Source organism: Dermacentor silvarum, chromosome 1 (genome assembly GCF_013339745.2).
Source record: "Dermacentor silvarum isolate Dsil-2018 chromosome 1, BIME_Dsil_1.4, whole genome shotgun sequence".
Lineage (NCBI taxonomy): Eukaryota > Metazoa > Arthropoda > Arachnida > Ixodida > Ixodidae > Dermacentor > Dermacentor silvarum.
In genome coordinates, this window is record NC_051154.1 from 91,599,914 (window position 1) to 91,625,595 (window position 25,682).

General features: G+C 46.5%; 1 protein-coding gene across 1 annotated transcript in view; it reads left to right on the plus strand.

Annotated features, from left to right (window-relative positions):
* Positions 1 to 15,521, plus strand: part of LOC119450596 (uncharacterized) — a 29,398-nt gene extending 13,877 nt beyond the window's left edge. The window contains exons 11-17 of the mRNA XM_049665295.1: positions 960 to 1,038; positions 2,984 to 3,085; positions 6,251 to 6,466; positions 9,123 to 9,213; positions 9,326 to 9,528; positions 14,242 to 14,326; positions 15,169 to 15,521. Coding sequence (XP_049521252.1) covers positions 960 to 1,038; positions 2,984 to 3,085; positions 6,251 to 6,466; positions 9,123 to 9,213; positions 9,326 to 9,528; positions 14,242 to 14,326; positions 15,169 to 15,368 — 976 coding nt within the window. The 3' untranslated portion in view covers positions 15,369 to 15,521. The remainder of the gene's footprint in view (positions 1 to 959; positions 1,039 to 2,983; positions 3,086 to 6,250; positions 6,467 to 9,122; positions 9,214 to 9,325; positions 9,529 to 14,241; positions 14,327 to 15,168) is intronic.
* Positions 15,522 to 25,682: the final 10,161 nt, after the last annotated feature.

Here is a 25,682-nt window from a genome sequence, read left to right on the forward strand (position 1 = left end):
TCCAACGCGAGCAAAGTAAACAATGGAAGATGTGATGTTAAGCACAGACGTGCGTATGTACCCTGTACAACGGGAGTGGTCTACGAGTTCCCCCTGACCTGTGGAATGGTTTGTGTGGGCAGACTGGAAGGTGTATTAACATGCGTTTGATGGAGCATGCTAATTCATTAGGAGACGGGAGTGGGAGGCATCTACCAGTTCATTGTGGCGCATGCGTGCAGGGATGCAAGCCCATCTTCAGCAGTACCAAGGTGTTAGGGCGAGCCAAGAGCCAAAGAGCAAGAGAGATCTTGGAGGCATCTTGGATAGCTAGACACGGGCCTGATAAGTGCGTCAGCGACTCATCCGTGTATCTTTCCAGCAAAGAGCGCGATTTCATTTTTAGTAGATAGAAGTCTCGGAACTTGTCATGTTTGTCATTGCGCATGCGCTTGGTTTGTTTCAAAAAGGGTGGTGTACTTTTCCAATAAACCAGTTGTTAGTCTGCGATCGTCCTGTCCACTTCATTCTCGTGTCTCGTTTTAGCGCAGTTATAATTTTCCTAAATGTCTTACCAACTAGCCCCCCATCAAACGCTTCTCGAGTTTATAAGCTTGCAATATAACCTCTTTGTACCATTGAAGAGTTGCTGTTGTGGTTCATTTACATTACGCATGGCTTTCAATTTGCATTTCCGGTCCAGGCTTACTTTCAGAAAGTGAGAACGATGTACCGTGGTAGCACTAGTGGTCTGCTGACATGGACACTGTTCGCCATCTTCAGCACCTGCAATGCGAGAGTCAGCTTCCAAGGGTATGCAGCTGATTCCTTGCTAATTTAGACAAAGATGTGCTCATTAGGAATATTTACAAGTTAACAGAGCTGTAACACCTGCAGGAACAATGGCTATTTGAACATGTGCCACCACAGTTTTGCGCGGCAGTCATGAGACACTTTTCTTTTTCTTACTTCAACCACAGGCACAAGCTCGTAAGAGCCTACCTTAACTCTATGTCCTCCGTCGAGTTGCTTCGAAACCTGCAGACGAACAACACTCATGTAAGTATCCACAACGCCCACTGAATGTTTTCAGGCTCGGCAAAGCAGCCGCAAGGAGCATATATCCGATCGAACTCAGCATCTTTTTCTAATGCACTATTTACTAACAAATGATGCCTGCTTCTGTCACTCGCAATGGTGATTTGGAGCCATCAGGGGCCGTAACCCCGTCACAAGCTTATAAGGTCTAGCTACAGTCTAGTTTTAAGGTGCGGTCATATATCACATGCCCAAAATGCAAAAACTCAGCGTACCAATTCAATGGGTGCATAATTTTTATCCAAAATCCTGTTAGCTCTAAAAAAAATCTGGGGCCAGATTCACAAAGCTTTTCTTTCGTAAGTGCTCCTTTCCATTGGCCAGCCGCCGTAGATAATAATAAGTGTTGCATCCGGATTGGCTGAAATTCTTTCTTACGAACAATTTTACCGTAAGAATACTTTGTGAATTCGGGCCCTGTTTGGTTACTGTCGAACTACCACTGTACTCTCGAAACAATCGAGTGCTTGCAACTCATTTTTCTGGAAGTAACTGATTAGCCCATATTTAATTTTCAAAAATTTTTCCATTTTTAGAGTTAACGTCCAGCCAATATCTCTTCAAGCCAGTAATTTATGCCTCTGCTGACGTTGCTGTCGTACTCTTGTTGTACGTATGTCATGCTCTTTAACTTATTTGTTGCCCTTTCGATTACTTCATTCCAATATATGCAGCTGGACTTCTGGGACGAACCTGTCTCACCCGATCAGAACGTCACCATCCGCTTGCCTCCATCGGAAGCTTTTACGTTCGAAAAACGTCTCGAACTTTGCGGAATACATTACACCGTTCTCACTGAGAATTTGCAAGAGTAAGTGTTACGGCGGCCAAGAAACTCCGTGTCGCTGATTTATCTATCTATCTATCTATCTATCTATCTATCTATCTATCTATCTATCTATCTATCTATCTATCTATCTATCTATCTATCTATCTATCTATCTATCTATCTATCTATCTATCTATCTATCTATCTATCTATCTATCTATCTATCTATCTATCTATCTATCTATCTATCTATCTATCTATCTATCTATCTATCTATCTATCTATCTATCTATCTATCTATCTATCTATCTATCTATCTATTTATTTATTTATTTATTATTTATTTATTTATTTATTTATTTATTTATTTATTTATTTATTTATTTATTTATTATTATTTATTTATTTATTTATTTATTTATTTATTTATTATCATTTCACTTTTAGATGGATTGATCGGGAAAGAAATGATAATCAAAGAGATGGAGATCTTGGCCCTAGGGATGCTGATAGCTTCCGTATTGACATGTACCATACTCTAGACGAGGTAAGTGGCAATCTTTCATCCAGCGGTAAATTGCGAAAACGTTTGCTTGCAAGTTATTAGGGTGTACTGATCGAGGGGCTGGAGTGAAACGCGAGCACCTGATATGTTTCTGCGTTCACCCGGGCATGATTAAATTAGCTTAATTCATTTTTTCTCACGTGGAAGGTCTTAATTACAGCATTTTCAGCGGAAATTTACATATTTACAATTTACATATTGATGCTACGTCATCGAAACGACGAATAAGGCAGGTGTTTCATGCCACCAACTCTCGTTTAATTCCGACACAATATTACAATTACCGACAATCAATAAGCAATACAACGAATCCATGCCAAGCATTTATGTACATGCGCTGGAATAGCTTTCCTCGGTGTTTGACGTTTATTACGCAAATTCGTGTGATGCTACTGGCTGCTTTCACGCATAGTAGGATCAGATGGGCTCGTCAAGCCGGTCTTGTTGCTCCTTGCCTAAACACTCTCTAAGTGATACTGTGAAAGAAAATAAAGTGAAGTAAATTCAATGTTATCTTATAATGCCACCTTATGGATTTTGCGTTTTTCTGCCTATGAAATATTGCTACCCAGATATACGGATTCCTGGATTCATCGGCCCAGAAGTTTCCCAACCTCGTCAGCCGTGTCACCATCGGAAAAACGGAAGATGGAGCTGCGATTCGTGGAGTCAAGGTTTGGACTCGAAAATATTTTCTGTTTCTAGGTGCAAAATAGCCCCGGGGAGCTCCAAGGAACTCCTAGCAGATTTATTCAAATGTTAGTAAGGATTTACCGAAGGTAACGTCAGCTGTTAGGCGGCACTCCCCCCAACTCCCCGCAATATGCCACTCCAGTTCTTGCCGAGTATGTGAAGTACCGTGGGTTGACTTTGCCACAGACTTCTTGGTACGCCACTCCTTCGGTGTGAATTTTTCGTCGGAGCTATCGGGGCGAAATATATCCCGCCAAAAGCGCGACTAATTTTTACCCGAGCCTGACGCCAGACATTTCCTCACTACCCGAACGTCCCAATGTTCCGACATGAGGTCAGGCAGGCCCCGCCCCTCACACTTTTCGGGGCCGCCGCGGGCTCCGGCACACTGGCTAATACATAAAACCGTCATTAAAGTATATCCCGAAGTGTCTCGGCGACGTCTTGAAACAAGCGTGAGCATCTAGCGTGACTACCCGAACTCTGTGCAGTTTCAGCCCGCCAGCAGTTCTGGTGTTTGTTTTTGTTATTTTGTATCAACAACAAATTTCGTAACTACTCCGGCGCTTCATTAACTATTAAACTTCCCTTCACTTCCATTGTGCGATGAATTGACTAAGGAGCTATGAATGATAATGATCGAACATTATTAACAGCAGACGAAGTTGTTTGGTCGCCTTCCTTGTGGATAGCCTTCTCAGTCCAGGAAGCCATGTGACCTAGCCGCCTGCCTTGCCCTGTTCACCAGCTGGCGCTGGTCATCAGGGTTTAATGAAGAGACGAGTAATTACGTGGAGTCAATTCAACGACAAGTCATACCCATAGTCAAGCAATATAAGTACCTCGGCGTATACATTTATTATTTATTTATTTACAATACTGCTACTCTCATTCTAGAGCGTGGCAGTTGGGTGATGCAGTATATATTCATGTATATCAGTACGCATGATTTAAGTATAAAACATGGTTAAAGAATATATAGACTGAACAGTTAACGGGAAAAAAGGGATAATAAAAAGAAAACAATTGCCGAAGGATGGCAATATAAGAAGGAATCTGAGTTTAGGAACACAAATGCATGCTTTCACACGGCAGTTAACATGATACTAGCAGTGAAGAACATGTAGGTAACCATGCAGTTATACATGTAATAGGAACGAACGGAAAGATAACGCTTAACGCGTCAAGAAATTTTAAAGTTGTGCGTATAGATGCGCTTAAAACATATACACTTTGAGAGAGAGAAGAAACGAATTGAGAAAAAAATAAAAATCTAGGCAGGCAATTAGCAGGGAAATGGCAGTTACAACAATCCTCTTAGGACTATAAGTAATACAGTAATAAAAATAAACGAAGGAAAGACTAACTCAAACACTTGCCAAGATAATCTGAAAATAAAGGGGAAGCAGAACACAGCAATAATGAAACACGGAGCACTGTGGGGCTACAATAAGTATATATGAGGCGGTGCGGGGAATCTGGAAAGGAGTAATTGTGCCAGCGCTAACGTTCGCAAATGCCATTCTATGCTTAAAATCGGTTATCTTGTCGGGGTTGGAAGTTAACCAAAGATCAGTAGGCCGGTTGGCTTTGGGAGCCCAAAGTAAAACCACAAATGAGGCAGTACAAGGTGACCTGGGTTGGGTCTATTTGGAAGTTGGAGAAGCAGAGCAAAATTAGTTTTGAAGAAAGACTCAGGAACATGGATTAAGATACATTGGTGGCTAAAGTGCACAAGTATCTGTACCTGAAAAGCGTCGACACAGAGTGGAGGAAGAGGTCAAGAAAGTTGGCAACCAAGTACTGGATAATTCAAACTGTAAATAGACAACCAGAAGTCATCAGAAAGAAAGTGAGAGAGAGAGAAAGAGAGAGAAACAGAAGAAAGGAAGGAAGTGAGAAAATAGAGACAGTGAATTGGATGCAAAGAATGGAAACAAAAAGGACCATGTATATTGACAAGAATGAGAAGAAAGAAATTAGAAGGGAAAATCTGTGCGATAACACAAAGGGCAGTCAGTGCCTTGCTATTTGAGGCTCGAGCTGGTTGCCTAAGGACAAAAATATGCAGGAGCAAATTTCCGCAGCTATATGAGGCATGTGTATGCTGCAGCAAACATCCAGAGACCACTCAGCACATCCTAATGGAATGCGAAGGGATTCACCCAGTGAGACCCGTAAGTAACGTGCACGTTCCAGAAGCGCTCGGGTTTAAAGTGGACGGAGGCATCAACCGGTCAGCAGTCGAGATAAGCAAAAGACGTTTAGAGTATTGGTGGAAGAAAAGCAGGGAAGAGATTGATACAACCTGATTTAATCTTTTACAGTCATAGGTAGCGGTGCAAGGTATACTTTCGTGCCATCCAATTGAGGAAAAAAAGAAAAAAATATTAATTAAATGTATACAAAAATGGTAGATAAAACATGTATAGCATACCTGATTAAATCAAGCAGGCTAGGTGACTATTTGTCACCACCCCGTTTCAAAGGGGATGCCATTCAATCATCATCATCATCATCATCATCATCATCATCATCATCATCATCATCATCATCATCATCAGGCTGGTGAGCGGGGTCTCCCACTGCTCCGGTGTGGGGTGGATGTTGGTGTTTCGGTCGCATTCCCATACCATGTGGTACATGGTGTTTGGCGTGTGGCCGAATTTGCAGTCGTATTCGTGAAGTGAGAAGTAAATGAGACTGTACTTCTTGCCATGTGGGAAGGTGTTGGTTTGTAGTTGTCGGTAAGTCATCGCGTCGTCTTCCGAGATATTCGGGTGTGGCGGGGTATAGATCCTTCTCCCCAGTCTGTGGTGTGCGAGTATGTCCGTGTATCTGCGTGGTACAGCAGCCATGGAAAAAAAAAAGCTACAGAACAAAGAAATAAACTGAAAACAAATACTGTACGGACCACACCATCCTGTATTAGGCGCCCTTTCCCCCCTCCTCTTTTTTAAAATTTGTAAATACAAATAAATATCGAATTGAAAATTCAAGTATGCCTTTCTGCCGTCATCGCTTCACGTAAACTTTAATGGCAAGTACCTATACTGCAGCTGGATTTTCATTTAATTAAACCGTCGTGATGATACCTTGGGATTAGTGATCAGTGCCGCATGCTTAGTGTCCGATCTCCCGAACAGATCAGCTCCGGGGGCAACTCCAGCCGGCCAGCCATATGGATCGACAGCGGTATCCACGCCCGCGAATGGATCTCCACAGCCTCAGCGCTGTACATCATCGACCGCTTGCTGAAGAACTACAACGACAGCGACGACGTTACGAAATTGGTTGACACCTTCGATTGGTACATATTTCCTGTCATCAATGCGGACGGATACAAGTACACCTGGACCACTGTAAGTGCACAAGGTGGTATCTAAAAGAAGTCGAGCACTGCTTTTATCTTTCAGTGACCGACGAAGGACGAAATGCAGCTGAACGCCAAGCACAATGAGAGGGTTTATATCTCCATATCTATATTCAAAATTTCAGTCACTCGTTAAAGCCGTTACGTCGATCCCTCAGGTTCACACTCCATCTGCAGCCGTAGAATATTAATGAAGCCAATGCAGGAAGGTGTCAGCCATCATAAACGTGACAAACGTTCGCAGTTATGATTTATTCAGAACAGACTGCCTTTCTCTCTACTCGTGTTGATGGTGCAGTTGCCGGGGTTATTGTTTGAGCCACTCGCGATTTGCCAGAAGGAACACAATGACTCCCGCATTCTCATGCTCGTCGCGCAGTGGCTGAATCCACGATCAAGTATTCTATACCGGGTGTTTCTACGAAGAAAGCTTTCAATAATATTTAAATATAGCCGTTTTGAAATAAAGGAATGGTTCCTTCGGAGACATGCGGTCAGTGATGGTGACCACGGCGTGACAGGTGACACGTGGTAATCAGTCGCTAATTAACAAAAATGCATTAATTACCTTTTAAACTTTTAATTTCGGTGAGCTGGTCGTAATGGGGAAAATGAAGCGAGCTCTCCGTACAAGCCATATCAACTTTTGGATATGGAAAAAGTCGATTTTTTTCCGGAATTGTGGCAAGACGAATTTCGGCTATCAGAGCACGCGGAAACGAAACTGTGGGACGCTGCGGCGAACACAAAGTCGCGCCCATCGAGACGACGTTCTGCTTATGTCTCCCAACAACGGGAAGCCAGCGCGCTGTGGATCCGTGCTCCTCGCTATCCGTGACAGCACGCAAATTTTCAAATTATGAACACCATCGAGGCATTAATACGAAACAAAATGGTGGCTCATGTGAACATTCTTATTTTCCGTCCTTTTTCTTCTTCTTTGTCAAAACGGTTCAGATCGATGATGTCACCGAAATTGACATGGATATTCTAGGAGCGCTAGCGTGTATAGCTTGGAGAAATGATGCATGCGGATCATGTAAGACATTGCAATTTAAATATGAGCTCTATTTGTAGAGCGCTGGGACGGCATAGAGTTCACGTAAGGGAGAAATCTCACAAGGGCTCTGACGTTTTGTTTTCTTGCCAAGGTTTCACGGTGTCATAGCTTCGTGTGTGCGTAAATGCTAAGCGACTTGTCCAGCTGTAGTTATTGAAGCGAAGCTTTCTTTGCCACTTCCTTCGACTTTCCCACTAGTGCTTCTGCTGTCTGGCACACAGTGCCGGGGGTGTGGTTCAGAGCGAGCATACACATAGTAGAAGCCTGGCAGACGGGTAAGGCGACGTCAAATACACGTTTGGGGTCTTTAGACCTTTCTAACGCATTGCCACAATGGCATCTCGAGCTTCTTGGGCATCGCCACAATACCCTCTAGACCACGGTAGTTATGCGTGACCCCCTGCAAGAGCATTGCGGAAGGTGCCGCGCTTACCTTTGTACTCACGCGCAACAATCAAGGGAGGTAGATCGAATTGTAGAGAGGAGGAAAATATAGGAGGCTGAGAATGCACAGAGCCAACACCGTCACGAAACGAGTATTCCCACTCTTCCCTTGTGACAGCTCGAATATTGGGAGGAACGCGGGAGAGGGGAAAGAGGACGTCAGAGAGGCCGCCTCGTTTGGCGTCTCTTCAATAAAGGAAACGCTACTGCTAGACAGGGTAACAGTTGCGGACAAACTGGATAAATGTAAATTCAATATGCGGTACCATGCAGCACGGTACATTTCTGCTATTTCTGAGAAATAAACATCGACTAAATTTGTTCAGCCGACAACTGACGCAGGGCGTGCCGACGCAAACGCGCATTAAAGCACCGAGAGCTTCAGGACGACATAATCCACAATCGGATTATGAGGCGTGCCTCATAATCCGATTGTGGTTTTCACGCGTTAAGCCCCATAGTTCAATTAAAGTTTAACGCTGCTGCCACGATGCGACGTTTCGTGTGAGGCAATGACAATGCTAACCTCGGAGGCTGTGAACAATGGCGCACAACAAAGCCTCAAGAAAACACGTCTCGCTTTGGGTTCTGCGTGCTACGCAGACAAACAGCAGTGGTAGTGCACGCGAGGTAACCATTAACTCAACACTCTAGTATTGCACTAAACGCTGAAGAAATTAAACATTCGCCCTCAACTTCACGCCCAATTATCGTCAATTAACGCAAACAGCGCAGAAAGCTTCGCTTACATCGATTCCCACAGTACGTGGGATCCGCATGATTTATGTTTATGTTTACTTTTCAGTTTCTTCTTCATTTATTATTCAAGCATTCGAAATTTTTCTACTGCATGGCGCTCTTTCGTTGCCCCTTGAGCCTTTTGTCCTTGAACCAGAAAACCCTACGTATCACCCAAAATCCGTACTGCGAGCCTTCTAGTTCTGGTACAATTCCAGTGTTCGAGTGTCTATGTCATGCGCATAAAATGTCCTCTTTTGTTTTTAAGCTGTCGCAGCACATAGTTCATCTGCATGAAGTGAAAGCATACTACAAAAGGCTCTTCTTTATTATTCTGACAACATAGTGAATCTGTGACGACATAGGAATCTGTCTTTCTTCCATTGCTCACCTTTCTGCGCAGCATCGGCTGTGGCGAAAGAACAGGGTCAGAAACGTGGGAAGCCTCTGCCGTGGAGTGGACCCGAATCGAAATTTTGACGTGCGCTTTGGCCGTAAGTCTGAAACATCTAGTACGCCTTTTGGCGCAATCTATGGCTTGCTCAAACAGTCGCAAAATCGAGACGGGAGTGTAGAATGACAAATCTACATTCACGCTTCACGCAGTGGCAGGTTCGAGCGCCAATCCCTGCGCGGAAAACTTCGCCGGCACGTATCCGTTTTCGGAGCCCGAGAGTCGGGCCATCAGAGACGGCATCAACAACCTCAAGGACAGACTCAAGGCGTATATCAACCTGCACTCGTACAGTCAAATGGTCATGATACCATACGGCTACTCCAAGGGATACACCAGCGACTACAAGTCCCAGGTTTGTCGTCCTACCTCGGCCAGAAATCAGGCATTATTTTATGACAGCAGCGTGTGTAGATGCACCCTGGCTTTTCGTCTTCTTATGGCATCACCGTCCCTGCCAGGCGCGAATTGCCTTGCATTGTACTCTCGTACAGCTCTTGCGTATCATTTCCCTAAATTCTTGTCAATTATGGTGGTCGCGAAAGCGTCAGTGCGTGTAGACGTGAAGCCATAAATAATAGTGCATCGATTTACTAAATTATCCGCCTTTTTTGTTCTAGAATACAGTAAGCACATTGTAAACATCTAGCGAGAGCGGTAACGGTACGGCGAACTGTTTAATTAGAAAGGTTTAGCTCAGCGTTTTGACCGTTGGGCATTATAGAGCACCAGTCAACTGTCGACCTGCGCACACTAGCTATTCCGTGCCAGCTGCATGCTGATTAGCTATGGCGCGTGCAAAGCTGCCAGATGGCCGGGCAAGCAATGGTAACGAAAACCTGCAGTCGTGGACTGTAGCCGTGGGTAACATATATAACAGGTGTACAGTTCTATTAATAAATATACATAGCAGTCACCTGCATAATTGATAATTGCGCATCGGTCTCATACACGTTGCAGGTATGCGCACATAGGCATCTCATATACGCGGTCAGTCATGCTTATCTCAGACAGAACATTTTGCCACGAGGACGCAGTATTGAGGTTCAGCATCACGTCTGCAGGAGTACCGCTGTCACACAAGCACTGTCGATCACGATCGAGCCCGATCGGGATGGAATTAAATTTTTTTCGACCTCAATTGGCTGCTTTGCGCTTGCGGAAGGGAGCCGCCGGGGCCCACTCATTTCAATCATTTTCGGTTTGAATGCTTTTTGAAAGCGTCTGTGGAACAGGAAGATAAAAAACAATTTAACGACGTCTGTGTACACGTAGCCATAGGCTCACGAAAGGCATTTCAGTAAAAAAAAGGGAAAATGAGAAACGACCCTAATCCTTGACATAGGTGTCTGTTAGTGGCGCTCGCACCTCGGCGTTGGTGTACCCTGGGGTAGGGCGGGAGACCGAACTCGGAGGATCCAGCGAACGGAACTGGTGGGAAACCGCCACGCACAGAGGAGCGGGCGAGGGAGTGAAGGAGGGCGAGGAGGGTGCGACGCGTAGCCCCCTAGCGGACGGCGCAAGAAGCGCACCTTACGCGCCCCTCCGCCGCTGACGTGAGATCATGTAACGATCGAGCGCCGGAGCGCAGCTGGCGCGCCTGAGCGAGCGACGGAGCAGGTGCGCGCCAGGAGAGGAGAAGCGAGAGAGGAGGGAGTGACATCAATGCTCCACTGTGTTAAGGCCGGTTCACATGATGCGATTTTCATCGCACCGGAAGTGCGATTTGCGTCGCATGCGATGAAAATCGCAGTCGCAGTGCTGACTCTGCGATTTTCGGCTGCGACCAACCGGTTGGTCGCAGCGTCCCAACGTCGCAGCGCTCGCTGCGATTTTCCGTCGAAATTGCGCCGAAAGCTATTTTGCGGTCTGTTTTGGAAAATGGCGTCTCGCTCAACAAGTGCGATGCGCGCGGAGGGGGATTGCTGAATCCGGTACGTAGGCGAAGGGAGAATGAAAAACTTGTGCCGCAGATTCCATTCTGCCGTTTCTATGCGTTCGTTGACGCGCTACGTAGCAAACGAAATGCATTTTCACCTTCGCTTCGCATGCTGTAGACACACCTCTGCGAGTTACCAATACTACGAGGTGTTTGATCCCCAGGAGATGACATGGCCTTTTGAGGTCGTCAAAATTTTAATTTGTTCAGTAGCATACAAAAATCGCGCGTCCGGAGCAGTTTAAATAATTGCAACCTCAGCAAGGGCAAATGACAAGGCAGCAAAGTACCCGAAGTGTCAACGTTGCGCTGAACGCGCGACCGTTTAGATGCATTCTTTTCCTATCGGTTTCCCACACGCGTAAACTTCTAGATGCATCTTGAAAAGTTATCTTGCCTCACTTGCTTATTAAATTTGACATGCCACGCGTGCAGGCTATCGTAATGAATTTTCTACGACAGCATATTTAACTCCGTGGCTTGAATAAACAGAGTCCATTTGTTTTCGAATACTCCATGCACGTTAAGTTGTATCTTCTCTGATGGAGAATTTTTTTCCTACGCAGAAACCAATAAACCTTGAATATATGGGGGAAGTTTTGTCCTATTTAGGCAAAGCGACACATATATAGAAGGCACATGAGACAACACACAGCGCTGAACAACCAGCTGCGAACAGCTGTTTATGTACGTAACCACCGATGCGCACTCCAAAAAGGAACCGCCGTCGTGCACTCCAAAAAAAAATATTTAAACTTCAAAACGTTTTATATTACAAAACACACGTATTATTTGGTCCTAATAAAAAGAGGTGAATTATCTTATAACGCGCACGTCTTTTACAGCGAAGCTGTATACCTTTACCAGCCAAAGAAATTTTCGTGTCGTCGTAAGTAAAAAACGCCAGGCTGAAGAGTACAAACAGCATATCTCCTTTGAAATCAGGCATACAGCATATACAGCTCAGCACTCGTTTTCAAAAGAAAACCACAAAACAAGCATCAAAACCACATGATGAATGATAAGGCGCGTGTGAACAATGGAAACACCCTCCGATGCGTTCCGGTAAAGATTAGGTTTGCAGCTGCTTCGAAATGTATTGACGTCATTCAAAACCCTCTTGAAACCGGTGTCTCTGGTTTCACTCTTTGTAGAGCCACGTGTGTGAATTGAAGTGGGTGTAGTTTACAGCGTTCCTTCTCCCGCGTGTGTTTCCCGATAAAGATTACGGTTGCGTAAGCTACTCCGAGTGGAAATGTACTCAACAGCATAGGAATCACGTAGCGACGTCACCACGGTCTAGCAACTCATTCAGTTCATTCCAGGCTACCATGGGTAGACCACAGAAAGTAAAGACGCCAGAGGAACAGCGTGAATATAATGTCGTTGTGAAGTAATAAAGGGTGTGGTTAAGTACATTTCACTTGTCTCTGGTTTCACTCAGAGCCACGTGTCTGAATTCAAGTGACGCCACAATGGGTAATCGTTGTGGGTGTCATTTACAGCTTCGCTGTCCGACCACCTTCACAGCATGGATTGGAGCCACAGTTTTTTTCGTTACATTAAAATAATTATGCGGCGTGTGCGACAGAACCTGGCAGCAAGCAACCCTGGGCGTCGCATCAGTCGCATTGTTGAAATTGCAATCGTGTGAATTGAGCCCTCAAAAAATCACATTGCGACGCATGCGACCGCACCAATTTTTTTCGCTCCAGTCGCAGCATGTGAAACAGCCTTTAGGCAGGCGTTCACTCTGTGTCAGGTGGTGTGTAACTCTAATAGCTTGTTTTATTGCGATAGCAATTATATCGACACTCCAAGCTCATTTCTGCCGTCGGCGTCACTGTCAACGTCGCCGTAAGGTTCCGTATAAAGTCCAACGGCGATAAAATCGTCGCCGCGTGCCGAACGCTGTGTGTGCGAGTGAAAGCGTACGAGCGTGAGTCGGCAATCGCGGCTCAATGTAGCGAACGCGAGGGAGGAAGACCGGAAGCGTGCGTTCTTCTTTCGCACGCGAGGCATTTGGGCGAGGCGACGGAGAGAGAGAGAGGGAGGGGGGTGCTTTCTGCGCCGTTGGCTACTGCTCACAGAGCGGCCGCGCGGGCACCGTATCTTGAAAGCGACCTGTGATGTGGGCGAAGTGCGTGCCCGCACGGCCCTCATCTTCAAAGCGATCCGCGATGGGGACAAAGTGCATGCGACGAGTGCCGGTAGCTTCGTATGCGCTTTGCTTTCGACGTTTAGTTCGCGTTGAAGCGAGACGAGAGACGGCACGAAGTATGCCCGCTGCTGCTGGCGCGCATTCTCACTCCGGCATTTTCAAAGCGAGTTTCCGCGGTCATCGAGCGAGATGAGTTCATGTTTACCTGTGCGCGCGTGACACGGTGCTTGTCTATTTAGTTAGTAAGCGAATGTTTACAACTTTATACAGCCCATTCAACTACTATCCTTGCTTCGTATAGCTCTCTACTAATTTGCTATCGCAATCGATGCTTCGCCTTTCGGGCGAAACTGCGACTTTTTTTTATTTTAATTAGTAATGAGCGGGTACCCCTGGTTTAGGTGTGACGTCACTGATGACGTCACTTCTACTCTTGCAGTTTTACAGGAACCTGTACTGATGCGGTGAGTATCTAAAGTGTGCGACTGTGTGCTTTGGTGTACGGCAATTAGATTTCCCTTAATTGTTTCTAATTATTCCTGACACTTGATTAGCTCTTTACTGTACTAAACATGTGCTCTGATATCATATCCTCAACCATAAGTAGAAACATCGATATCTATCTGTTTTGTTTTTATGATTTATTTTTAATTACGTTCCACCTCTGTGAAAAACCGGGAGTCGGTCCCCAGCCGGAAGTTGCTGCGCAATAAACAAGAGTGTCACTCGGTGCTCGTGCCACCAAAAAATGTCGTCCAGTAAAATCTAGCCGGCGACCATTCCATAAGTGAAGGCGAAATGCGGGGAGCCAGGAGATTTAGAGAGCGAAGTTCGTGCACTGAGATGCACGCGTCGCATCATAGCACAACTCCATCTTCCGGAGTAAACGATGTCGACAGTCCACAGTCGCCGCCATAAGATTAAGCTTTTCCCGGCTGTCTTATTCTGCGTTTGTTCCTCTTTTTCAGTACGAGGCTTTGGAGAAGTTGGTGACTGCTATCAGAAAGCGGAACAGCGCCTTTTATCGCCACGGCACAGCAGGACAGACATTGTGTATGTATTGAGTATGGATTTATGAAAAACAGTGATTGCACTCATATACCGCACCGCACTGGGTTTGATGGACGCGGTCGCTAGTTGGTCAATTTCTTCAATTTATCAGTAAAGTATCGAAGTATAAAACTTGGGCGCGCTTGCGCTGTTCTAATTTATTCGGTATAAAACCAACTTATGCTCGCAATGTTTTCAATGTCTTTATTATAATGTATCACGACAAACAGTATTACATGATTTGCTCTGAATAAATACTGGCTGGGTCATAAAGTGAGATTTTATCGGCACACATTTGGGTGACAACAAGCCATAACATCTGGCGTCTTGTGCGTTATTCGGCATTCTCGTAAAGCGGCTGCTTTTATATCTACTAGGTCAATTTAAGTTTCAGAGACACTTTATCAGAGCAAACCGTCCTAGAATGCCGACCTCATAAGCCATCGCAGCTGAGGGTTACGATGGCACTTCTACAGTTCTTTAGGGACAATAAACCTGCACAAGTGGTTGTAGCCTGAATTGGTGTTCGTTGTCCTGCACGTGATCATGTTCTCTCTCTCTCTCTCTCTCTCTCTCTCTCTCTATTTCCTTCTTATATTTCTACCTCCTCCTCCCCAGTTCTCCCGTGTAGGGTAGCAAACCGGATTTTCTGCTCTGGTTAACCTTGCTACTTTTCTTCTTTTCTCTCTTTCTCTCTCTTTAGTGTTCGCAAATATTCACGTGTTTGCCCTTTTAAGCACTGAGTCTCCTAAATAATAGCTACAGTTATATTTATTTAGAATATGCAAAAATTAACTAAAATAAAAAAACGGGGCAATTTTCTTTTCCTTTCCCACTGCCTGTAGACATCACGTCGGGTGCAGCACTGGACTGGGTGTATGACAAGGCCAAGGTGAAGCACACGTTCGTCGTCGAGTTGCGCGACCGTGGCCTGTTCGGCTTCATCCTGCCGCGCGAGTTCATCACGCCGACGGGAGACGAGCTTTTCAGTGGTGTGAAGGCCCTCGCCTTCCACATCATCAAGGCCGAACTGAAATCCCGATGAACGCTTGCTGTGGCGCCCCGACACATCGCAGGTGTCGGTCTGCAGACAAACCCCGCCATCTGCTCACGCTATTTGCGCCTCCTGTTCTTAACTTTTGCAGAAAAGTTCGAAGTGTGCAGAAACTGCACGATGGCGCTGTTGAGAATTTAGAGCGAACCTGCGCATGCGCAGTTAAGGCAGCAAGTTGCTAAAAAAAAACAAAAAAAAAACGTTAGGCCTATCACATCGACACGTAGTTGGCCGTTCAGTTAACAGAGAGATAAAAAAAGAGAGAGAATTTATGTTCTGAAAGGCAGCGAGGTCGGCCTGAGCTAGCTTGCCCTGTCTTGTGGCTCTGTACTGGGGAAGGGGACGGGGAAGGAAAGGAGTTGTGACGATGAAGAGAAGGAAGTGCGCACACAGGAACTCCACCAGGGCGCCATTTTTTAAATCCTGAGCGCTGTCCATTGTGTCGACTATGCGCCGTAATAGTTTTTGCAGGAAGCTTGGTTAGCTACCTTACTTCGAGTTCTTTTTTTTTTTTTTTAAGAAAAGAAGTGCGGCGTGCGAAACTATGAAATCGTTGACCTATAAGAATATCGACGGTTCGGGAAAACTTCTCACAGGTAATAACTGCACAACGCAGCAGCGATGGACGAGACATGGGCAGTTCGCCTTTGTTGGTGATGGGCAGACAGCTGCGAAATTAATCGCATATTATGTGTCACGTACTGCTTTCGTTTTGTTTTCTTTCGGTTGCAGTAAATGGCAGCCTGCAGCTGCGCCTGGCAGCTACGCCTCATATGCGGTGAAGGTGTTTATCTGCCTATTCCTGTGTGCTATAGCTGATACGCCTGCATCGCGTGCCTTCATTTAAATGTAACTTGTACACTTACATTCCCGTAAACGTGAATTGAACACTGTCCGTCTGGCATAATCCGGGCTGCGAACAATTATTCAACATTGCAACTTCTTGGCTTAATAAGCCAGCAACTTAGAACGAAATTTGTCCCGCTAGAACACGTTGTTTGAATTTCCGGAATATGTCCATAATATCAAGTGCGCTATTGCATTTTTTTATCATTTCGATTCGTATAAATTGGTGGTCTTCTAATTTTGTCTATGACCTCACTTTTCGGCTGTCCGCGAGTAATGCTCGTGAACAGCATGTGTCGACAGCAGTAAGACAGAGCTTCGCTTTAGCAACATTAAGCATAGGTGCGCAGTGATGTTGTTTGGACTTAATGTTTCAGTTTTAAATAGATGTCGACACCAAGAAATGTAATGCAGCAGCTGTTTGTACTATTCAGTGGCCTCCCGACCTCTTTAAGTTGAGCGTCATGATTCATTTAAATTATTCAGACCTCTATTGCTCCTCATTGATTACTCATTAAAGAGAAGAATGTGCTATTCCCATATCATGTTTGAATGTCGGCATGAAATTGTAGCAGCTGTACGAAAGCTGGGTTTTCGATCCCTGTTGCTTCCTATTTGCCCTGCCATTTCTACTCATTATAAAGATGATGAAGAATATTCAGTGTCACAGGTTGCTTTTCTGGCGTTTGCTATTGTCTTCGAACATGGCGAGCACTGCCACTATGTTAGTCCCATGTCCTATGCTTCAAGAAAAACAAAGTACATATGAACACAACGAAGCATTCTTTGTAAATAAAGCACCGCAATAAACGATGCTTGCAGCTCGACCAACGTCCGGAATATCTGGTCAAGCTATTGGTATCCTGCAGTGCTATCGCCAATATACATTTTGATCGTGTGAGAATATCGCATTTGTTTTAATTTAGGAGAATAATGACGGGTGTGTCTTCCTTCTCGCCGTGAACAGCTGCCAGAAGCATTCGCTCAGGTTTAAGTAACACCTTAGACATGAGCCACACACATGATCCTTTCAACAGAGCCGACCACTGTTAGCTCTTTCGAAGCATCGTAGTGTGGTTGTAGTCAGCGTTCCTGCAGAAAAAGCTCAAACTTCTTTATCCAGTTTCTCAACAGTATCCTTAGCCTTGTAACAGTATTCTCAAAGCAAGTATTTTGCTCTGACACGCGTGTACTCTGCTCTCTTGGAGGATTTTTGCCACGAGTGGTAACACGCAAGCTTGCAACTGTCTTGCCGAGATGTTCACTGCAACAAGTAATGCGAAAATAGTTAAGGAAATGTCTTCCGCTAAAAGGACAAGACACAGACAAGAAGAAAAATTATGACACTGCCCGCGTCGTCATTTTTCTTCCTGTCTCTGTTCCATCTCTTCAGCGGTAGACAAGCCTTTTAGTAAGCACCAGCTAGGTCAAGAACAAGTTTTTCCGAAACTACACTTTTAGTAATTCTCCCGTTTCCACTTTTCTGCTAAGGCTTATGGAGTCCAAAATGATTGCTAAATGCTCCTTAAGCTTTCGCGCATTGACGCAATTTGCCAGCCACACGTACAATATTGACCTCGAGGGCCACCACTGGAAAGACCGGCGCTGCCATCGCTGTGACGTAGGAGGTGACATCACGTGACTCGCGCTCGCGCCTTCTCCACCTTTGCTGCCTTTGCCACAGTCAACGCAGCTCTCTGGTTGGGCGATTGAAACCTTGATTGTAGAGTTTTAGATAACGTGTTTCATTCCAAAGGCAGCAATTTACTCTTACAGCATGGTTAACTGCTCGGTGTCGCAGTGCCGGACGTATTCGGCCGAGCCCGGCGTGAGTTTTCACGCGTACCCCAAAACGAAGCGGCAGCGAGATGCTTGGCTGATTAAGTCACTGAAAACGCAACAATATGATTATTATTATTTGATTTGTAAACGTATACACAGGAAAGAGAAAGCGAGGAGCAAGGCTGGCAACTGCCACCAACCTCGTGAGCGCCACGCTAAGCCTACCGGAGCGTAGGTGGTAGCGGCAGCGCCCGGCGGAACGCCGAGGAACGCGGCCCTAGATGGCGGCGCAAACACCTGCGTCTGGCGCAGAGGACGCGAAGAATCCCCCAGATCGGAGCCGCGGAGGCCACGAAGAAGACACCGAAGGCATGGATTGCCGTGACACCGAACCCCAAGCATCCAAGCCCATGACCATAGGACCAAGCAGCAGCTACAGCGGCGGCGGTCCGACGAGAACACTAAACGCTGGAGAAGAGGACTGGCAAACGGTACTCACCCTGCGACAGCGTAAAGCGCAAGCAAAGGAACGCCAGCAACAAGCATCGAGAAACGGACCCAGCTCCGAAATTGCTCAAGCCCAGAACGCCTCCGGGAATAACCGACGACGGCCAAAATACCGCAAGCTTCCACCACTGCCACGCGACGATATCAAGGTCGTCATAAGACCCCACCAAGGACTTCCAATCCGATCCCTCACCAGCCCGTTGCTCGCCGAAGCGGTCATCGAAGCATGCAACGGCCACGTACAAGGTGAGCACTTCATGCTCCGCATTAAACCGGGCTCCAATATTTTTATCGGATCGACCTCTTTGCAAGAAGTGGCGGAACGAGTACTCAAACTTACCTCCATCGTCATCAACGGCAGGCCGCATGCAGTGAACGCGTACGTGGCCACCGGAGACGAGGCTGTGCGCGGCGTAGTGCATGGCATACCGCCCCATACCGCATCTGACACCCTCAAGGTCAACTTACGTATCCGATCCCAAGGTGTGGAATTAATTCAAGCCCGCATGCTCGGAGACTCAAAGACTGCAGTGATCACATGTTACGGTGCGTTTGTACCACGCTACGTCTACTACCAAGGAGGAGAGCTAGCGTGCTACGTTTACAAAAATACGGTGCAAGTATGCAAACTGTGCCAACAAGTGGGACACCACACAGACGTGTGCCCACAACCAGAACTCCAAGTGTGCCGCACGTGTGGCACATCGGACCCCACGGAAGGGCACCAATGCACCCCACGCTGTGCCATGTGCGGGGAGCCACACCTCACAGGAGACCGTAGCTGCAAAAAAAGACTGAAGCCAAACCGTCGCCTGCAGCACACCAACGCATCTCGGCGCAACAAACCATCCTCGAAAACTGTACCACATACCAATAGCAAGCTGCAAAATAAACATCCATCCCGATGGTTCAGCTCGGAAGTGGAAGAGGCAGCCTACAGAGACCAAGAATTCCCGAGACTCGGACACGGATCTGGCAGCCGCACTCCACGAGCGAGACACCAATAAAGATCCAGCTCGAGATCTCGATCGGGATCCAGACATCGCAGCACGAGCCGCCATGAAACTTTCCCTTTTTCAAAACCCACAAATCTTTCCCAAACACCCTCTACAAAGTCCAGGGCAGCCCTACAGAAAGGCCAGCAACAAACCAACCCACAGGTAAGCTGGGCGCAAGTTGCGTCATCCACTGCCAAAGCCATAACTGAAACTCCCGAATACCAACGCATTCTTGCCGAAAACAAACTCCTTAAAGCTAGCTTAGCAGAAATCAAACAAGAGCTGGCCGCACTCCGCTCCACCCAAACTCAATCCATACCCAAAAATACGAAACCGGTAATAGCTAAGGAATCTGCGAAGCCAGAACCCACCAATCAGGACACGCTGTCAAATCAGATCGCAATTTTAGCGCAGCAAATGCACAATTTCCAACAACAAATGTACACCGAGCTACAAAAATTAAAAACCTATGTAGATGAATCCGTCAAGAGCGTACGCGGCGCAATGCGCAAGCGAGCAAATGTTAGCCCGGGAGCCCCAACACGGCGCCTGAAGGCTATAGAGACGACGGACAGCGAAGGTACTAATCATGGCTAATCGACGTCCAAATTCAAACGAAACCCTGGAAATTTGGCAATGGAATTCTCGCACTCTCCACAATTATCCCTCTTCATGCAAACGGCGCCAATCCAGCCAGACATAATATGTATTCAGGAACTAGGAAATAAAATACACACCCTACTGGGCTATGTTTACCACACCCACCCCGACCACCCAAAAATCGCAACGCTGGTTCGAAAAGACATCGCAGTGAGTGTAAGCTACATGTCCCAAGCAAATATTCAGCACCAAATTCTAACAATCTGGCCATGTAAACGCACCAAATCCAAAACCGTCATAATCAACATCTATAGCCCCCCCCCCCCCCCCCCTCCAAGGGAACGAACCGCGAATTTCAAGGATCTGTTTTGGCATTTAAAATCCCTAGCACGAAATCAGGATAAAGTATTAATACTTGGGGACTTCAACTCGCCACACACAGACTGGGGGTATCCGAGGGACTCTCCTAAAGGTCGCAACCTCGTGGAGGCGATGGAGGACCACAATATGAGGCTAGTCACATTCCTGGACTCCCCTACCCGAGCAGGAAATAGCGTCACCAGAGATACTTTTCCAGACCTCACGTTTGCAAATACTTTAGACCGAATCAGCTGGACTAACCTCGAGGAAAACCTAGGTAGCGACCACAGCATCATAAGCATTTCGGTAAACTCGCCCAAGATTAGACGACCACGAGGCCAAGCAACGATCACTGACTGGAAAGCGTATCGGCGGAATCAACCAAACACTCAGCTAAACAATGCGGCGACCTGGGCAGAACAAATACAGACGGCCTATAGATGGCGTCCTCGCAGTTGACTCACATCTACTGCATCTCTGGGAAGCCAAGCGTAGCGTCATAAAACGATGGAAACGACAGAGGCATAATCGAAAACTAAAACTTAGAATAGCGAAGCTGTCCCAAGAGGCGAATGAATACGCCCAACATTTGGATGATGACAATTGGACACATTTGTGTGCGTCCATGCAGGGCACCCTGCACAAAAAAAAAAAAAAAAAAAAAAAAAAAACGTGGGCCATACTCCGCAGTATGATGGAAAACTAAAACTAAAACAGCCACCTCCAGAACGCTAAGGCAAATAGCTAGCGAATTCGAAGGTACGGATGAGGAACTTTTGCAGAAACTTAGAGAAACCTATATAGGAAACCCTCCCCAAAAGCAGCACTACCCTGCCTACGACGGCGCAGCTAACGATGATCTCGATGCCCCAATAACAGTAGCGGAGGTACATGCAGCAGCGCAGTCCCTAAAGAAATACACAGCCCCGGGCAGTGATCAGATCACTAATGTTATGATAGGAAATCTTAGCCACGAAACCCTTCATCAAATCACAGACTTCTTTAACACAGAGGTTTGGGACACCGGCTTGGTGCCGAGAGAGTGGAAAGAGGCTAAAATAATCCTCATATCCAAACGCGCGAAGGCCAAAAACTTTCAAAACCTACGACCAATCTCCCTCACATCCTGCCTAGGGAAACTATTTGAGAAAGTCGTGCTAACGCGCTTAACCGCTCACCACAAAAAGCAACCAACTCTTCCCAACTTCAATGTTTGGATTTCGGCCCCATCTATCCGCCCAAGACATTTTCATCATGCTAAAAGACGAAGTCCTAAACCCTTCAGCCGGCAGCTCCGATAAAATAGTGGTAGCGCTAGACCTTCAGAAAGCGTTCGATACCATATCGCACCAGCTCATACTGGAAGAGCTGAAAGAATTAGCTTATGGCTCGAAAACATACGCCTACATACGCTCTTTTCTGTAAGATCGCACGGCCACCATAGGTGTCGACTCACTCCAATCGGAAAAAATACAGGTACCAGGCAGAGGCACACCGCAGGGTTCCATCTTGTCACCACTGCTATTTAACATCGCAATGCGCAGACTCGCTCTGTCCCTGGAGACAATACCAGATCTAGGTCACGCACTGTATGCGGACGATATTACCTTATGGGCCTCGACAGGCTCAAGTGGGCATAAGGAAAACACCCTACAGGAGGCAATAAATAAAGTAGAAGCCTTCACAGACATGGCGGACATGTGCTGCGCGCCGGAGAAATCTGGAATTTATTCGTATTAAAGCAAAATACACGCGCACAAAACCAGAGATCCGGCTATTACTCCAAATCCAACCAATACGGCAAGTGCAAAAACTGCGAATTCTGGGCCTCTGGTTACAAAGTAACAGCAGAGTATATCACATCCTACTCTTGCTCAAATCTACAGTACAACAGGTGGCCCGAATGATACACAGGGTAAACTTCCACAGGAAGGGCTTTAAAGAGGACGAAACAATCAGATTGATACAAGCTTTCATATTCAGCAGGGTGACGTACAGCCTACCTTATCAGCACCCTACAAACACTGAAATACGAGCCATCAACATTCTGATACGCACGGCGTACAAAACCACCCTGGGGCTACCTAAAAATACCGCCACAGATAGACTGGAGGCCCTAGGTTTGCACAACACGTACGAAGAGCACGCATCCGCGGTGATAATATCTCAAAGGGAAAGGCTCAATATCACCGCAACAGGCAGGGCCCTGCTCGAGCGCTTAGGGTATCCCCTACGACCCCAGTACCTAAACGAGGAAACCACCCCAATGCCCCGATAAATAGGGAATCGAATAATAGTTTCTCCAATACCAAAAAACATTAATCCTAAATATCATCAACCTAGAAGGCAGGCAAGGGCTAAGAATATACAAGAGCGCTTCGGCTCGCATCCCGGAACGATCTACACGGACGTAGCTAAAATACAAATTAACAGATACTGCCTAGCGGCTGTAATCCAACGATCGACCGTAGCAGCCTCTACCAAAGCAAACTCAGCCAGTACGGCAGAGGCGGTAGCAATCGCCCTAGCCATCAAGGATAAAGACCGGAGAGGAGAGTCGCCTTGGTACTCACAGACTCCCAAGTAGCCTGCCGCCTCTATTTAATTGGAAACATCTCCAAGGCGGCCTTAAACATTTTGGGACATGGCTTACAAGAATATCATACCATTGTGTGGTGCCCAGCACACACGGGACTGGAGGGAAACGAAAGGGCAGATCGGCTAGCTCGCGTATTTCACATCCGAGCGCCGACGAGTCCTATCGACGAACCTCTAACAAACTCACGTGACATCTTGAAAAACCAGCGACGTGACCGCCAAAAATTTAGTAATCCGCACCCGGACCTTACCGGGGAACAGGCTCGTGACTGGCGCCGACTACAAACGAACACGTACACAAATCTATACCGACAACACCATATAAGCCCCACACAATACGCGGGCATCTGTCCATGGTGTGGAGAGCGGCCCACTCTTGCCCACATTACGTGGGAGTGCAATTCGCGGCCCCTAAATATCAATTCCCCCAAATTAGGGCAAATACCCAGAAACAGGCAGTGGCAGACCTGGCTCGCTAGCACGGAACGGGAGAGCCAACTGGCTCTCCTCGACCAAGCCCAGCGAGCCGCTAAGGCCAGTGAAGCCCTGCACTAAGGGCCCCACCCACTCAACCTTCAATCCCCTTCATGGAATAAACGTTTACTGCTACTACTTGCTAAGTATCCGTTTTAGTAGCGCTTTTTCCATCATGAACGTTTACCAACACGCCCAATTGGCAGCTATGATAAATCATCGCCCCGCGATAATTCTGGCGAAATTGGCAAGCCGCACTCCCCGCGATGAATGCTGTGAGCAGTACTGCTATGGCGGCAAAGGTGCTAATGACTGCTTTTATGAAAGATCATGCGAACTGAATGGCCAATATTAAAGCATCAGGTTGCTTGCTCGCCTAAAAGCCTTCGCTTCCGTATACACCAGACTAGGATGAAGGCGCTAGGTTGTTTTGCAGCCAAGACGCCCCACATACAACACTTAAGACATGCAAGCACTCGCAATTAACCGTGGCTGAACCGCTGGAGATGCCGAACCCTTAGCAGCCAGTATCGCGTGATGTCGATTTCTACGTCATGGAGAGATTTCAGCAGATAAATCCATGGAACGTCCTCGAGGCCAATATCCGTCGTTGCTTCACCACACTAGCGAATGCGCAGCCCAGAGGAAAATGGAAGCCGTCAGGCCATCTGCTGTGCACTTCGATGACAAAACGTGCTCTCGATGACGTTACGCCCAACTACGCAAGAACAATAAAAATAAATAACGAGAGAGGAAGAAAGAATGGGAAATGAAAAGCAGAGAACATGCGAAACCTCATCGCCACCTCGGTCACAGCGCCAAACATCATCTGGAAGTGTTTTTCAGGGCCAAGAGCCGCAGGTCTCGCCGTTGTGTCAGACAGCGTGACGTCGCCATAAACAAAAAAAAATAAAAATAAATACGAAGTGCCTGTACCCGAGCCGTGACACACGTGGCAGAGCATCATCTGCAGACTGTTTGCGAGAATGAGTCTCCGAAAGGGTGCTTTCGACACTTGGCTCCGCGGCAGATGTAACCGGCGATGGACCAACGGCGGACCGAGTTCTCGGGTGCGCGGAACATCTGTACAGTGAAGCCGTGCGGCGTAGACAGATTGTGCCGCTTCCGTCTGGAGCTCACTTCCCCGCTCGAGAACTCTGCTCACGATAAAGAACTGCGCCCCTGAGTCACAGCCAGCGTAATCGACGCCCACCCTAAAGCCGAGATCGATCGCCGCTGCCTAGAGGAGCACCTAACACCTACAGGCTCGGTGGTATTGCACAGCATACACTCTCAAAAAAAGGTTCAACCAGTTACTAACTAAAATGCAGTAACGGCTTGTCACAAAATTTACTAAGGTCCCAGTAACCATAGGTAGTAACGGCACAGGTTCTGCCGCATCTACTATCCCAAGAAGCTAGTTCACATGACTAGCGCAGGTAGTAAGTTTGAGAACCGTAATAAGCAGTATAGTTGCATTTGCTACACAATAAAGTTACTGGGGCCTATATCTTGTTTACAAGCGGCAATTCCATTGCAAAGAAATAATTAGGTCGCTTCTGTTCCGAAAGTGTACTATAAACTGACAAAAAAAAAAAAAAAGACGACCGCATCGCCACACAGCTTTGTTTAATTAAAAAAAATCACATGATGGCCCCTATTATGAGTGGCAGGATCATTCAGTTGCGTGTAACCTTCGGTAGTGTACAGAAAGGAACAAACAACCAAGGGGAACAACGCATCGGACAGTGCAATGACCTTATGAGTGTATACGTTGTGATTATTTCTAAGTTTTCCGGAATTTTTAAATATCACCTATAGCAGATAGCATATATTTAGTTCTTGAGCTGGATTATTCGGAGAGGCGGACATTACTTGCACGAGAAATCGAAATACATATCCAACTAATTAAACATTAACTATTTAACTTCTTAGTTAATTACTTTGCGGCACATATATTGCAATTTACGAATTGTAACCGATGACCTTGCAAGGCCCGTATCCACTTGGAATGAATTTCCACAATGACACCAGTTTGTAGATATGCGCCATCAAACTCGCCGTAATAAAAATCCGTAAGATGCATGGCCTAGCGCCATGCGTCTTAAAGAGCCTTGAACGAGGGAAATTCGCAGAAGTG